This window comes from Magnolia sinica, chromosome 4, assembly GCF_029962835.1.
Source record: "Magnolia sinica isolate HGM2019 chromosome 4, MsV1, whole genome shotgun sequence".
Classification (NCBI taxonomy): Eukaryota; Viridiplantae; Streptophyta; class Magnoliopsida; order Magnoliales; family Magnoliaceae; genus Magnolia; species Magnolia sinica.
In genome coordinates this window covers 100,885,413-100,903,446 of record NC_080576.1, presented here as the reverse complement: position 1 = coordinate 100,903,446, position 18,034 = coordinate 100,885,413, and the positions used below count along the sequence as shown (strand labels likewise).

The following is an 18,034-nucleotide window of genomic DNA, read 5'->3' as shown; positions in this document are numbered from 1 at the left end:
GATACCACGTGCCTTGTGCAAGGAACAAAGTTTTAAGAGGGCATGATCGTCTTTTTTTAACACAATAGATGGAGTTCCATGACAGTCATTAGTCAAAGTCTGGCTTTTTACCATATTTATAACCTTTTTAAAAGCAAGCTTTTTTATGAAATTCTTGGGACGTTAACAACATCTGCAAAGCTTATGAATGGCACATGGGACAGTCAATCGCCAATCGGAACATCCATTCATTCATACATCTAAGTGTAAACTATGTTCAAAACATCATGCTAAACAGATGATCCAAGCCCTCTGAATGTGGACCATTTTGTTACAATCATCCAATTTTTGCAAGCCATAGATCATGTGGTTAGCATCATCAACTTAACCAACTCATTCCTAACTTGTGCATTTCTTGGTTTCCATTGCACATGGCTAAACCATCTAAGTTTACTTTCCCCCACTTTATTACTTATTGGCACTACTAAATTCCCCAGAATACATTCATTTCTTATTCTATCCTTCCTCATCTTGCCACTCATCCTTCTAACAACTTAATTACAGCCACGCCCATCTTGTGAACATGTTGTTCCTTAATTGCCCAACTTTTGTCCCATAAAGCATGGCTGGTCTTATAGCTATCACATAAAACTCCAAAGGCCCATCTCTGCTTCTTCCACCAAGATTGAATTCTATTAGCAACATCAATCTCTCTGCTCCCATGAATTTTTTTTAAGGCCAACTCAAATTTTAGTTAAAAATGAAAGAGAAACGATACAAAAAGAATGATGAGGAATCATCTAGCTAATACAAAGAGAAGAGCCCCCGACCAACTCCAATGGGCTACCCTAGAGCACATTGGTAGCTTGTGCCCATTCCACAACAAACCACCTAGCCTTGTGGGCCACCTAGTCTAGTTCCACCATCATATTGACAAAAGTTCAAGCATTGCGTTCTAACCAAATCACCCAAAAGGATTGAGATAAGAGCATTCCTTCTCTGCTCTCATGAATTATCAATCCAAGATACCAAAAATGGTCATTTTGGGTAACTTCTTGGTCGACAATCTTAGTTAATTCCTCGTTTTCACTCCTATTGTTACTAAAATTGCGTGCGGCAGATGGAGGGGCTGGAATAAGGGAACTCAAGGCTATGAATCAGGCCCTGCTAGGTAAATGGATCTAGAGATTAGGGGCTGAAAACAGCAGTTTTTGGAATGATGTTATCAAGCATAAATACGGGAAAGCGAGCGGGGGCTGGTGGACTAAAGAGTCCTCCACTTATAGGGCGTCAGCTATCTGGAAGGATATTCTAAAAACAAAAACGGAGGTGCTCAGCGGTATCAGTTTCAAGCTTGGCAATGGGGCTAATATTCGGTTTTGGGAAGATAACTGGGTGGGGGACGGCCTTCTTAAAGATAGATTCCCGCAGAGTTTCGCCCTTGCTCCAGCCAAATCAGTATCCATGGCGGACTGTTAAGAGATATCTGGCAGTAATATTGTGGAGTATCGTTTGCAGGCGAAATTTACAAGATTGGGAAGTTTCGGAATTCGCTGAGTTGCTGGAGTGCATCTCTGTTTTCTCTCCTGACCAATCGGCTCCCAACAGTCTGGTTTCGAAGCTTTGTAAGATGGGATGCTTCTCGGTGTCCTCTTTGTACAGTTTCATTACTTCCAACAGATTCCAAAATCAGCTCAGAGGGGAGGCCTTTTTATGGAAATACGCTGCCCCTCCCAGAATTGTGGCTTTTGGCTAGCTGGCCAGGAAAAGGAAGATCTTGACCATCGACAATTTGCAGAAAAAAGGGATGATCATTCCTAACATCTGCTTGTGCTGTATGCGGCAGGAGGAAATAGCTGATCACTTGTTGGTGAATTGCTCCTTTATTTATTCCATATGGGCCGATTTCCTTTGTTGTTTCAACATCAGTTCCTGCTTCCCTGAGAGGGCGGATTCTTTCCTGCAAGCGTGGCATGGAGTGCATATGGGCAAAGAGAGAACCAAGATCTGGAGGATGGCGGTTCTTGCCATCTGGTGGTTTGTTTGGGAAGAACATAACAATAGATGTTTCAGGGGTGTTGCCCATACAGCGCAATATGTGTCCTCTAAGGTGAAGAAGGCCTTGATAGAATGGGCCGCGCAGGTTGATGCATTGAAGAACGCTAATCTGTTGTTTTTAGGGGTTTGAGTTGAGCTGTTCTGATCTGCTATGTCAGCGGATCTTTCATCCTCAGTTTTTCAGTTTTTCTGTTCTTTTGTTTTTCTTTCCCTGTGTTTCAGTTTCTTTCCTCTTCAATTCAATCATCTTTCAAAAAAAAATAAATTTGCGTGACATACTCTATTTTAGTACAACCAAACTAAAGCATCTCTCCATAGTTTTAGCTTTGTGTTCACCCCCTCCCTCATCTCGTCAATCAAAACTATGTCATCTGCAACCAACATACACCACGGCACCTCTTACTGTAAATGACCTCGTTAACTCATACACGACCAATGCAAAAAGATACAGGCCTATTCCTAACCACAATTGGAAACTCACTTGTCACTCCATTAGTGGTACTCACCTTTTTTCTTCTGAAATGTAACCAAATCAGGGATTAAACCCTAGATCGCTTAGACACACTGTACCATCTCCATCAGCTCATTTATTGTCGCTCTCTAATAAGTATCTTTAATCATGTCAATGTATCCTCTTCAGATCCATTTCTTTTCCAACATCCACCAAATTAACTCTCTAGGGACCCTATCTTATATGCTTTCTCTAAGTCAATAAAGACCATGTAGAGATTCTCCTCTCCCTCTGCCAAATTAACTCTCTAGGGACCTTATCTTATGCTTTCTCTAAGTCAACAAAGACCATGTGGAGATCCTTCCTCCTCTCCCTATGCCAGATTGTTGGGATTCATGAGAAAAAGTTGTGGGGGAAGTTTGATGCCGGCTACCAGCCTAACATAACCTCCTCTATCTGGGCTTGGGACCAACAATGAGCATAAAAAACTCCAATCAGTGGAGTTTGCTAGCATGCCCATATAGATACATATATACAGATAGGTAGATGGAGTGTTAGAAATATCGGTATCGTGTTATGTATCGCATCCTTGGGATATAGATACGTGTTGGTTATCAAACGGGATATATCATTTGTATCGGGTAATTTATCACACTTTTTGGAAAACATGGGGAAACATTGGGGAAATGGTTAAATTTTTCAATGAAACTTTTGGGATTGTTTAAAAAGACCTTAATACACACTTTAAAATCATAACATTTCAAAAAGAAGTGCACATAATAGGTTTCCTTTGTATAGGGACCTAAGCTATGCATTGTCCAATTGAACTAATGCAACTATATTCAAATTGAATGCATAATATTTAGTGTATGTAATGATCATTTCATTAACACTCCTAAATCCTTCGAAATTAGTCTCAATTGACAGCTTGTTGAAGGAAAATTTTGAAAAAAAAAATATTTTAATAATTTATAATTAAAAATGATTCTTGTTTTCCGGAAATTGACAACGACTTAACAAATCAGTAGATTAACCCTCATACATGCTTGATTTCATATTTGGAATGCAACATTGCAAGCAATTTGAGAGAAATTGGGAAATTTTTGAATTTTCCCAAAATCGGGCCACCTACACTCAAATTTCGAAATTAGAGTGTATGTGATGATCATTTCATTAAATACTCCTAAATACTTCGAAATTAGTCTCGATTGACAGCTAGTTGAAGGAAAATTTTGAAAAAAAACACGAAGAACATGAAGAACCAATGGATATTGAAATCAAAGCTCCAACTTCATGATTTTTCATGCAAAACATGAAGAACCAATGGATTTGTGACATTTGACACTGATTTAACATAATTTCAACAAAAAAGGGATCGAAATTGAAAATGCTCACCAGATCAAACGTGTGGAATATATCGGCACTACCTGTGCGTTTCGTATTGCACAGGTGGGATACAAGATATATTGTGGGATACATTGGCTGATATCGTCGCTACTTAAAACATTGGGTAGATGTGTGTATGGAGGAGATCTCACACACAACTTGGAAAATAGTGTTCTCATCCAACTAGCTCCTAAATGCCAATGTGTCAAGTGTGCACGACATTCAACCCACCCTAAAGGTTGGGTCACCATCACAAACACATGGTGCAAAAATTCAACTGATCCACTCATCGTGTTCGCCAGACCAAATAAAACAATGGACCACTGCCAATCTCATCCATAATACATGTGTGGCCCACCTAATGAGTGAATTGGCTTGATTTTTGCGCTCGGTGATATTTATGATGGGGCCAACCATTTTAAGCTAGTTTAGGAAAATATTAACTTTCGAGCTATCAAAACTGAAAATCGCTTAAAATGCTTCACAAAAGTGACAATAATGTAGACACAATGCTAACTTGATGGATCACATCTGATTCACCGGATAGAAATAAATAACTTTTGCGACTCTCAAAAAAAGAAAAAGAAAAAATAACTTCTACTCAATTTTGAAAGAAACTGAACACAATGAAAAGAGGATGAATATTTGTGTCGTGTAGGTATTGGAAAATTCATGTATGTGAATCTTTATGCTCATAGGGATTTCAGCTTATGACACTAAGCATGAGTAGGAACAAAACTCATTTGCATGAGAATCTCCAGTGTTCATCCTCAGAAAATTGAGCATACAATTACGCATACAAAAAAGCAATGGGTTTCAAGCCTTGGAGTATGTTGAAGCATTTGATTGAGTAAGAGCCAGTATAAGATTTCAATTTCCCATAATTCGTGTCCACCTAAAGGCACAAAACCAAAGACAATATCTAAGAATATTCCAAGATTCCTTCTTTAATGCAAATGTGATCTTGGAAAAGGCAATATTTCCTTTCTATTAGAGTTAATTAGGATTTCGATTCCCCATAAGTAGCGCCTACCAAAAAGATATAAAACCAAAGAGCCGGTATAGGATTTCAATTTCCCATAACTCGAGCCCACCTAAAAGACGCAAAACCAAAGAAAATATCTAAGAATATTCCAAGTTCCCTATTTAATGCAAATGAGATCTTGGAAAAGGAAAATTGCCTTTCTGATAGAGTAGATTAGGGCAATCTTCCTAGATCAGGATATTTCCTTTTTTGTTGAGATGTGTATCTATACAGATCTCTACAGATCATCCACCTCTTCTATATATTTCTGTTATTCTCAATAACATAAACGAATTATACTTCCACAATCTAGTGTCTTGTGTTTTAACATGGTGCCAAAGGCATGAGATTATCTTGGCCATTGATCAACATCCCATCTACCATTGACCATTTGCCATTGATTCCGGCAACCTCATCTCAACTGCTTGCAGCCTTTTTGCCATTATGCACACAAGTCCCCATCAAGTCTCTTTGCCCTACATGAGCGACAAATCTATCATCTCTACACATCTTCCTCTACAGCCAAAATCATCAACTAGACTCATTGCCAACCTGGATTCACCATTCAGAGCCGCTGATCTAAGGCCTAATCCTCACCATTCATCACCTCCAGCACACCACAGAATAGCCAGTCCTCCTATGTTGTATTTCGTTAGACATTGAACTCGTCGTTGAAGAGCCACCCGCCACCATTGCAGGCTACCCCATCTTACAAACCCTACCAAATTTGGATATGCCCAAAACCCATCATCATCTCCAGTAATATGATCTCATCATCTCCGTGAACAACAGCATCAAGATGATAAATTTTGCCACAACTATGATAGTCACTACCGAAAATCGAGTCCAGCAAGCTATGGTTCAGAGGAGATGGGGTGGTTGTTTGAATGTTTACTGGTGTTTTAGATCTCAGAGACACGAGAGGCGCATTAGTCATGCCATTCTCATTCACAAACTGTCACCTGCAACTGAATATCCATCCCACCCAACAGCACATGCTACCCTTCATCTCACAATCACTAGAACCCATGTTCTCTCCGTCACCCGATCCCTTAATCGAATCTGTCTTCTCGCATATTGGACCTCTGCACCACCACCTGAAATTCCTTTTTCTCAATCACATCAAACCGTCCTCGGCACCCATCGGCTCTCTATGGTAGATCACAAATCACAATATCTACCCAGATGTTGAATCCATCATCTTTAGGCCTGACACCCACATCCCACTTCGTCGTTGGTCTTTGATCATACCAGAGTTCTTTTCGACAATGATTACACTACCAACCCTCTTCTCCAACATCAACTGTGGAGCCAGAACCTTTCCTTGCCCACAATCTTGCTGTTAGTCACTTGCTTGAACCCAGTAGTTGACCCCATCTGCTACCATCACCACCTCTTACCATCATTGTCACCGCCTTTGGCCATCACAAATCCGGAATCACCATCGGATCCTCCATTGCCACCGCTTCTTATACCTACTAGATGCGCAAAATCATTGTCCTAGATCTTGTCGCCAACAAATCTATTCTTTCTGACAACGAAAATAAACAGGTAGTTGATTTTTCAAGGGTTTCTCTTATGCGGTTTTTGTTGTCCTTCCATCTGGGTCTTTTCCTGATTGTGTGATCTGGGTTGGTCATTTTTTTTTTCCCTCAATTGGGGGGGTTGGGTTGGATTCGGCGGATTTAAAAACAAAGGAGATAGATTTTCTTTTATCTTCGACTCAGTGGGCTCCAATTTTTTTAGATTGGGTTGCAAAGGCCAATTTCGAGTTTGATTTAGTTTCCAACGTGGTTTGATTTATTTTAACCGTATCGAGTGTTATGGACACCTGACTTGTTCTTGTGCCGGGCGTTGTGGATCGGACTTGTTTTTATGCCGGGTGTACGGACTAAACCCCGTTGCCTTGGTTGGCCTTATGGCCAAGCCTTTTTTTTTTTCCTTTGTTATCGGAACATCTAGGGGTATCGAGAGAGAAACAATTGAAATCCTAGCCACCGAACGCATGTATACACCAGAAGAGCAATGATTGACATCCGTTTGGCAAAAACTATTTGCATAATAACATCCAACATCTGTCCTCGTTAAACTGAGTCTAGAATTAGGCATCCCGAAAAGGCAATGGGTTTTTGGCCTTGAAGTATGTTGGAGCCTTTGATTGAGCTAAAACCAGTAGAGGACTTCATTTTCCCATAACTCGCAACCACATAAAAGAAACACAAAACCAAAGACAAGTGTCAAAGAATATTCCAAGATTCCTTCTTTAACACAAATGCAATCTTGGAAAAGGCAACATTTCCTTTCTACAAAAGGGGATTAAGAGAACACATTGATGATGACCGACAATGGAAACCACCAAGAGGATTGAAAAATGGCTACGAAGGATGGAGCCTGCGTGATTGACAAGTCAGTGATACACAATCTGTGAAGAGGGAAAAAAAAAATGAGATTTTCCAAAATCCTACACAACAAACGATAGCAACGGAAGCTAATGACAAGTGATCGATACCAATGCTGACAACAACAATAAATGTGGCAAGATCTTGACCTCCAAGGACTGAAGTTGGAAGCCAATGGAATGATAAAAGTGGAATCTGATGAAGTCATAGTGTGGGTAACAAGATCAGTTAAGAGCCTGAAACTCTAATATCAAAGAAAAAAAAAAATGCAGTAAGTCAAGTGTAAATTGTCAGATGTGTGGCTATTAATCATAAAAATTTCAACAAGTCATAGCATATTTGCCAGACCTCCATTTATAGCTTTCTCAAAAGCCCTTAACATTCGGATTTACCGAATTGTATCAATGGGAAAAAGTCCTTCAAGATCAGGGATTTAGTTCCAATGGTGAAGTTAGGATCGCATTCCTTGGGGAGAAAACCTAGGATAGCATTAACCCTCAATAAAAACAAGTTTAACCCATGTGTAAACCATGACAGTGCATTGTGACCACATGCAACAACGAGTTCCCCATAACCTTGTTCCAAGAGGTCGCAGATTCCTCACCCCACAGAGCATCTACATTCATTAAAAAGCTATAACAGTTCTGAGCTTGACTGTCTTCTGCAAATAGAACTGGTACAGAATCAAAAAACTTCATGAAAACAAAAGAATTTAAGATCAGTTTGAAAGCAAGGCTTTCTCTAGCCAAATGAGGACTTATGCAACCCTGCTTCGAAAAACAATTGAGTTGTAGTAGATAACAATCAGGAATACTACAGAGGGTAAACAATTAAGCTAAAGAGCATCATGGGATAAAGGCTTAGAGTTTTGAACAGTAAAGTCAACAATCATAACAAACAGCAGACTCCTTAAAAATATTATGAAGAAACTAGTCCAATCATTCATCTAATATATATACAACTTGAAGACAAATCTATCACAAATATGAATATCAATTACACCTAAAACCCTGTGTATAGAAAGTAAAAAAGGAAATTACTCCTCAGTCAATGTTGCTGGCCGTTTTGTAGATGGATCAGCTGAAAGACGCATGGGCCTGCTCAGAGAAAGCTTGATTAATTCGTCAACTTCTTCAGTCATTGTGGCTGAAAAAAGCATGGTTTGTCTCCGTTTTGGACAAACGCGAATCTGCAAAATAAAATTTAAATATTGAAAAGGGCAAAGTTAAACAATTTTAGATGGTTATCAAGAAGCGTAGGATTTCATTATCTGAATAGAAATAATCACATCAAGCATAATGGGGCAACTGTTTCACATGGTCCTCTTTTCTGTTTACTGAATATATATATATGTGTGTGTGTGTGTGTGTGTGTGTGTGTGTGTGAGTTTCAATAGATCAGCAAGTGTGATTTAGGAACTGGTTGCTGGTTTACTGCCAGCAACAAAAGAACCATACGAGCTTTACAAGTCCAAGTACCTTGCTAAGTTTGAAATTGTCAAAAACTGAAATAAAATACACATCTGCATACGTTAGTGGTGATAGAAGTGATATCGTAGAAAACATATGCTAAGGGTCACATTTTGGCATGATCTATTTGTATAAAATAAGAGTATGGGTGTGCTATATTGAGAGTACAGACTCAATTTTTATTATCACGTGTTTTGTGTCTATTGTCTTGTGAGTTTAGTCCCACATCGGATACATGTGGAGGAATGGGTTGTAACTCCCATCTATATAAAGGGGCTCAAGTCATCTAGTCTTGTGAGTGGAATGTGTAACCAATGCTACTTCTTTTGTGAAAGATGACAAATATTCATCGAATCAGAAATGAGCTAAAGGAAATGAGCTAAAACCAAATCATGAGGTGACCCTCTCGTCACCGTCCATGGGAGAAATAAATGCAAAATACAGCCAAAAAAAAAAACAGAATAGAAAAAGGATACAGAATTCTTCACCCCCGATACTAATTGGAATCTCTAGTCTCCATCCCCATCCCACAAGAGGCCAAAAAATGAACAGCCACAAAACTTGGACCGCATTAGGGCCCAAGTCATGGCCAATATACTCATTTTCATGCTTGCACCTGAAGCGAAATTCTCCTCAAACATCGTGTGGTTTCTCTCCTTTCAAATCCCATAAGCGAAGTAGCATCCTGCACACCTAGGAGCTCTAATCTAATAAGAGTGCCCTAGTCCTTTCCGGTGTTTTAAGTATCAATGATATCAGCCAATATATCCCACGACATATCTTATATCCCACATGTGCGATACGAAACACACAAGTAGTGCGATATATCCCACATGTTCGATCTGGTGAACATTTTCGATTTTCGATCATTTTTTCTATAAATCATGTTAAATTAGTGTCAAATTGTTACAAATCCATGATTTTTCATGTTTTGCATGAAAAATCATGGATTGGGAGCTTCAATTTCGAGATTTGGAGGAGATGGGCCAAGTTGTTGGAAAAAAAAAATCAATTTCTCGCAAATCGGTTGCAATCTTTGTATCCAAACATAAAATAAAACATGTATGTAACCTGATCTAGTGATTATTCTTTTGTTTTTGAATGTATTACTTGTGTTCCTACACGTCTTCTTATATTTATAAATTATATGAATAGACTTTGAATATACTTGCATCAATTCAGTTAGACAATGCATAGATTAGGACCCCATACAAAGAAAACCTATTATGTGCACTTGTTTTTCTAATGTTTTGATATATAAGTGTGTATTGGTGTCTTTTTTTAACAATTACTGAAGTTTCATTGAAAAATTCTACCAATTTCCCAATGTTCCCCAATGTCTCCGACAACAACGATACATTACGCGATACAATCAATATATCCCACGCGATAACCGATACATATCCATATCCCAAGGGTGCAATACATAACGTGATACCAATATTTCGAACATTGGTATTTCTATATAGATCACGTGTGTTTTTTTTCTTTGTTTAGTTTGTTTAATATGTTAGGGGCCTTAAGAATATAGTTACATGGAGTTTTGTGCTGAAATTCACACCACTCGTTTCATGGACAGAAATATTAATTTTGGACAGAAACAACATAAAGCAATAGCCTACCTAATGTGGATGGGCATATTAGTTTATGTGCAAACACCATCCCTTTTTTATCACAGATGTCCTACCCCATATACACTAAAAACACGGTTTCAGTGTACTTCAAACGGCCCTTCGAGTATGAACCTCAAAATTGTTAGATGTGTGTGCCCTGGAGAACTTGTTTATTCATGATCACTTAGGTTAAATGGAATGTGTTTTATTTTCACTATTAATTGTGTGTGGAACTCATGCATTGCATGTTTAGTAGGTTATAGGGATTCCCTTAGGGTATGTTTGATGTTTTAGAGTAAAGGTAAATGCATTTGAAATAGGTAATAATTATTTCATTGGTAATTACCGCACCGTTCCCTATGGTTGATTTGACTCTTACTTTTTCTGATACTAAAATGGAGGATGTTGCCAAATATATGTGGGGCCCACCATGATGTATGTGGATTATCCACACCATCCATCCGTCATGCCAACTGAATTTAGGGCATGAGCCAAAAAATTAGGTAGATTCAAAGTTCAAGTGGACCACACCACAGTAAAAATGGAATTGAACACTCACCGTTAAAAACTTCATGAGGCCACTGTTTACTTTGGTGTGGGCCACTTGAACGTTAGATTTGCCTCGTTTTTCGGCTCATGCCTCAAAATGTTCCAGTGAAATGGATGGATGACGCGGATATGTCGTATACATGACGGTGGGGCCCACAAATTTAAGCCGGTCAATTTGGACTGTTTTTCGAAGCAAGAATAGCATCATATTTTCAAACAGGTGAAATTGTAATAATTTGCTATTTACAGGGCATTCACACTGAATTTGGAAAATCAAACAGGCCCTTATGGAATCTCTCTCAAGGTCCATGGGGAAAAAGGATGAACTAGACACAACAACTTGCATGGCTAAGAGAGGGTTGTGGCATCATGGTTCTCGAATACCCTAAATTACATAACCACTCCATCGGGTTTGGGCAATCCAGGATCAGTTTCATGGTTATCCTGTGTGACGAGAAACCAACTCCAGGCTGCTATGGATCTCCACCATCGAGCATCTTGTTTCTTGTACCCTTCACCACATGGGAGTGTGAACGTTCACTAGTTTACAAGTGGTTGTGAAGACTCGATTGGAAATTAGCATTGGAGGATCGCATGTCTCCTAGTCCTAACTGAGAGGCCCATCATGCTTGGATTAGAATAATTTGATCGCATGCTACCTTCAGCTCACCCTTAAGCCCTAAAGTCATGGAAGGACTTCATGGTACTAGTATCATGGGCCTCGACACACTTTTTTGGATCAAATTGGTGGCCGACAGAGTGTTGTTGGGTTCACACGCTAGGATGCAGTTGAAACCTTACATACATCAACATGGGATCCACTAGTCTTCTGAGAGTTAATTGTGATCCTGCCATCAGACCATCCATCAAGTGTTTTATAGCTGGCCGGCACTCTCAAATATTTTCGAAAGGCCTTTGGACATTTTCAACCATTAGATCTTTTGATTTCACCGTTGGGAGTGTTTTGGTTAAACTTGACGGATAGTTGATGGTTGGATCTTTAGGTGGTCCACCTCTTCTACTTACATGGGATTTTGGGCCGATTACAAACACCATACAGACAGATTTGGGTCAATTTGGGCACAAGAATAGGCAGGAACACAGATTTTTTTATGATGTAGGACAATAGCAAAAGTAACCCCACCATATGGTGGAACTCTCTAAAAACCCCAAATTCCTATTAATAGATCTTATCCCCATCAGGGATTGCTCAGAAAAGACTTTGAACCCCCCCTCCCCTCCGACATCAAGCTTGAGAGAGAGAGAGAGAGAGAGAGAGAGAGAGAGATGTCTCGCTCTCTTCCTCCATCTCTCGTGCAGTCCACCTAGTGGACATCTCACATTGTTTCTCACATCAATAGCCATATAGTGAGGCTGCGAGAAGGCATTCGAGTCAATCCTTATTAAAGATAGATCAAGGAGAGACCTTCTACGTTGAAGGATCGACATTGAGTATCTACACGATTAGAAGAAACAATGATAGGTATGATCTTAACCATTGATTCGTATCTCCTGAAAATTTGATTTCATCTAGATGGGAAGTAGATCCTAGTCATTTAAAATTGGATTTTTGAAAACCTTCACGCATCCATCTTTCGAAAAATCCCAGCAAAAACTCATATCTAAAGGCCAAGTATTAGATTAGCTTGCAAATGTTCTCAACTTACATTAATAAGAAATAAAGACTAAAGCTGCAACAGAAAATACATATAAAAAATGAAAAATACCACAATCAGCACAATCTATGATAGAAATCAACCCAAGACAATGTTTACACAAAATATGTAAACATCAAGGACTCACATTCCGAAACAGCTATTTCTGAGTCAAGCAGCAACAGATTTTATTAAGAAGAAAGGAGCTCGTGTCTATAAAGACAATGGATGGGAGTTCCTAGAAGAGGGCAGGCCAGGAGACCTTTGCAAGAGAATAGAATTAGCATCTTTAGACACCTGGAAGAGCCTACTTACAAACAGTTAATGCCTTAAATCCATTTATGGTAAAGGCACACTTTCACACCACAGATTTTGAACTGTCTGCCCAAGAAACGGTCTTTGAATCTCCCTCCAGAATTAGAGGGCCATTGAAAGAGCCAAAAAACATCTTGACACTTATGGTTTTCGAATGCACTTGGATTGTCAAGGTTCTTGAAAGAAGTTGTTCAACAATATTGTTAGATCGAAGAAAATGCTAGAGGAATGGAGAAGTACCGTGGTAGTTGAAAGAATAAAGGACACCACTAACTATCATGGGATTAAACTTATGAGTCATACTATGAAACTTTGTGAGTGATTGAGCAAATATCAAGGCATGAGACAAATGAATCAATAAATCAGTTCGGATTTATGCCAGAAAAGTCAACCATTGAGGCTCTTTTCCTACTTACCTGACAGAAAATACAGGGAGAGGAAGGATCTCCACAAGGTCTTTATTAACTTAGAAAAAGCATGTGATAGGGTCCTTAGAGAACCAATCTGATGGGTGTTGGGAAAGAGAGGAGGTCTCAAAGAGGATATATTAACATAATTGAGGATACGTAAGAGGGGGGAGGTAACAAATGTGAGGACCACCAGTGGAGAGACAAGTGAGTTTTAAATTACCCTAGGCTTACACCAGGGATTGGCAATGGGCCTGTATCTTTTTGCATTGGTTATGGGTGTACTAACGAAGCATTTACAGGAACATATTTGTGGTATGTGTTGTATGTAGATGACATAGTTTTGATCGAAAAGAATGAGCGACGGGGTAAACGCAAAGCAAGAACAGTAGAGGGATGCTTTAGAATCTAAAGGTTTTATATGGAATGCAATTTTAGTAACAACAGGAGTGGAAACAAGGAATTGCTAAGATTGTTCACCTAAAAGTACCCCAAAATGATGATTTTTTCTATCTTGCGTCAATAAATCTTGGAAGCAGAGAGGTTCCAAAGGATGTTGCCCATAGAATTAAGAGGTGGGTGGATGAAGTGGAGATGTGCCTCTGGAATTTTACATGATCACTGCATACCAATCAAACTTAAGGAGGGATTTTATAGGATAGCTATAAGACCAGCCATGCTTTACAGGACAGAATGTTGAACAGTCAAGGAACAACATGCTCATAGGATGAGTGCAGCTGAAATGAGAATGTCAAGATGGATGAGTAGCGAGACGAGGAAAGATAGAATAAGAAATGAACACATTCATGGGAATTTAGAGTGGTGCCAATAGGTAATAAAATGAGGGAAGTAGACTCATATGGCTTTGCCACGTGCAACAAGAGTGAGTTGGTTCAAGTCCCTAAAAGGGCAGGAGGAAAGCCCAAAAGGACATGGGTGGAGGTTGTAAGAAAAGATTTGATGACTTATGGTCAAGGTATACAAAAACGGTTACGTAACGGTCATAACCGTTACGTGTTACAGGGCCGTAACAGCCGTTATAGGAAAAACTGCATGTAATAGCCTGTAATAGGTTTTTTCAAAAATAAAAATAAAAAATGTCGTAATGCCCATTATGGCCCGTATCGTAACGGTGACGGCGGTGGCCATTATGGCCACTGTTACCATTATGGAACACCTTGCTTATGGTTTAACTAGAGATATGGTCATTGTTTCCAATTAGTGAGAATGGCGGAACAAGATTCGTGTAGCCAACCCCTAATACTTCAATGATGATCAATTGCACTTGGATAGCATCACTATTCCTGTACAGCCCCAAAAAAACAGCTCTTAACAGGCCTGCCTCATCTCTAATTACTCCTACCACCCTAGTAGCAACATTTCAAACAACCATTTTGAAAAGAAAAAAAAAAAAAAAGAAAGAAAGAAAGAAAAGAATTATACACGCACTCCGTCAAAAGCCATCATTTCCACTGATGAAACATCATGCTACTGGATCTCCAGATGTACTAATCATAATTTAACTAATCACACTAATCAAAACACAAATCAAATCATAGTTTAACTAATTATACTAGTCAAAACACAACATCAAAAGACTTCCTCCCTTTCTAGCTTGCATATGAAAGGGTATTTATATAACTCAGCTTATTTGGGAGAAAATGGGAATCTTTAAATTTTAAATTTTTTTTATTTTTTTTAATTTATAAAAAGGGACTCCAAAAAAGAATGCCTGCATCAGAAATAGATCTGCAAAGTGTTACAAGATGCAAAAGAAAAGGTAAGAATCAAACAACTCTAATTGCATGTGAATTCAAAAAAAAAAGTGTGTAGGATGTAGGAACTATAAATTTTTATTGAACCTCCAGTTCAATTAACCTATAGAGCTCAGGAAATACTGGCACAACTTGTATTGCAAACAACTCTCTCAATTCTTTCAGCAAAAATGAGAAAAGTGTAGCTGAAATCCAGATATCTGAAAGATATTATGAACATAAAACCCAACAAGAAGTCAAGAAGAAAGGACTTCCAAGCATGCATGGAGATCAAAAATACATCTGCAATCTTATCTTAAACAGATGAAATAAACAAGTGTCAAGAAATACCAGCTCATTTATTTCAGCACTAAAACCAAGTTCTAGAAGGCGGTCTGCCTCATCAAGGATCAAAACTGCAAGATCTTCTAACCCCACTGACTGAGAATTGCGTAAATGATCTATCATCCTCCCTGGAGTGGCCACGACAATATCTGGCATGGATCTTAAGGCTGCCTCTTGCATCTGAACCAAACATGATATCAGTTTCATAATTCTAATAGAAACAAAGAGCATAAAGTTACCTTCGAAAAAAAACAAAAAACAAAAAACAAAACAAACAAAGAAAGAAAGAAAGAAACAGCATAAAGTTGAAAGAAAAAAAGAATGAAAGCGAGGGAATCTCCCAAGCAAAACAGCTGCAGGAAATTGACTGTGAAGCAAGAGAAACTAGAGAATTTAACATCCAATTAGACAACAAATTTCGTACACATATTTACATTCACCAGGATAGTTTTGGAGATTCTAAAATGTTATAAACAATGGTGATGAGCTGCATTAAAAAATTAAAAATAAATAAATAAAAGATACCTTCCACTATTTACATCTCCTAGAAGTCATTCAAATATATCTAACACTTCAAACCATCGAAAATTCAAGAACGCCAGAAAAAATGCAAAATAGCCTAGTTGTGTTGCAATTTAGGTCAAAATGAAAGCTAAAGGGAGCTGTAATTACCAATTAGTATCTACAAGAACATATCAGCAATGCTTACATATTGGTAACGACGGATGTATCGCAATCATGGGATATGGAAACATATCAGTCATTGCACGGAAATATCGGATGTATCGCGTAATGCTTCACTATTTTTGGGATACATTGGGAAATTGGTCAAAGTTTTCAATGAAGCTTCAAGGGGATGTTAAAAAAAGACATCATTTCACACTTAGAAATTTAAAATAATAATAATAATAATCACAAGAGCACATAATAAGTTTCCTTTTTATAGGGTCTTAAACCATGCGTTGTTTGACAAACTGATGCAACTATATTCAAAATCAATTCATATATTTCATAAATCATAGAAGACATGTATGAAAACACAACCATTTTTTTAATTACACACATGGCATACGAGTAATTGAAAGTAAATTGTCCAAATTATGTCTCATGACCAAAAATTAGGTTTATTTCCTTGTCCAAATGACATTGGTGGACATTTAGGGGGTGTTTGTTTTTCAATTCCCCATGGAAATGCATGTAAATGGGTAATGAGTAATTACTAATGTAATTCCTGCACCTTTTTCTATGCTGACAATGACGGCTGGCTTCTTGGATACTTAAATCGAGGGTGCAAATTTCATGAGGGGTCCACCATGATATGTGGCTTATCCACACCGTCCGTCCATTTTGCAGGCTGATTTTAAGGCATGAGCCCAAAATTGAGACAGATCCAAAGCTCAAGTGGACCACGCCACACGAAACAGTGGGTTCAAGGCTTATCGTTAAAAACCTTTTACAATGACGATTTCCTATGGTGTGGGCCACTTGAGCTTCGAATCTGCCTCATTTTTTGGGCTAATGCCCTAAAATGTTCTGGTAAAATGGATGGACAGCATGGATATGTCACAGACATCAGGGTGGGGCTCATGAATCTAAGTCGATCCTTTTCAAATGGCTTTTCAAGGAAGAAATACTTTGTTTTTGTCAAACAAAGGTAAAAGCTAATAATTAACTACTTGCATATATTTACGAAGGAAATGTAAAAAACAAACACTCCTTTAGTGGACAGTTAAGAATGAAAAATAAAAAATCCAGCAGTCTTGTTTAACAAACAAGTGTCCGTAAATCAAAGGTAAGGATCCTTTTTATGGTGACTTAGGGACATTGGGTTCCACAATTTAATTGGTTTTAATTTGAGATGATATATGACATGTGTATAGTATCTAAGAGAATCTTGTCAGCTCAGGTGGGCCGTCTGTGATGTTTATGCAAAATCTACCCCCGCTACTAGGTGCATCACCCCATGTTAGGCCCAAGGCCCAAAAATTAGCCCTATCCATGATTCAGGTGGACCATGCAATTGTAAACACTAAACAGTGTACAGTTCAACACACTCTCCAAACTGTTTCCCTTGGTGTGGCCCACCTGAGTCACGAGTCAGCTTGATCTTTTGGACCTAGGCCTAACGTGGGATTACACATCTAATGGTTGGAGTGGATCTCACATATAAATCAAGGTGGGCCCCATGAAAAATCAAAGGTGTGTCCATCAATTTTTTAAAAATATATTAGCCTTTGAAACAAGGGACACCCACCCTTGATTTTTTATGGGCCCACCATGATACGGTACATGAAATTCACTCCGACCATTAGAAGTTTAATCTCATTTAGGACAAAATCAAGATGACTTGTGATTCAAGTGGGCCACACCAAAGGAAATAGTTTAGAGAGACATCCACCCTTGATTTTTACAAGGCCCACAATGATGATTATATGAAATCCCCTCTTACCATTAGATGCCACAATACAATTTAGGCACGGGGCCCAAATGTGATTCAAGTGAGCCATACCAAAAGAAATAGTTTTAAGGGTTAGTGTTGCCCTATATACTGCTTCCAATCGTGTAGTCCACCTGATTAACGAATTGGACTGATTTTTGGGGCTTGTGATGTGAGACCGATGCATGAACTG

General features: G+C 38.7%; 1 protein-coding gene across 1 annotated transcript in view; it reads right to left on the bottom strand.

Moving 5' to 3' along the window:
• LOC131243522 (DEAD-box ATP-dependent RNA helicase 28) overlaps positions 1-18,034 on the bottom strand; it is a 76,501-nt gene that overhangs the window by 27,136 nt on the left and 31,331 nt on the right. Inside the window, exons 6-7 of the mRNA XM_058242928.1 lie at positions 15,411-15,584; positions 8,338-8,486 (exon numbers count right to left, since the gene is read on the bottom strand). Of these exons, the coding sequence (XP_058098911.1) occupies positions 8,338-8,486; positions 15,411-15,584 (323 nt within the window). The remainder of the gene's footprint in view (positions 1-8,337; positions 8,487-15,410; positions 15,585-18,034) is intronic.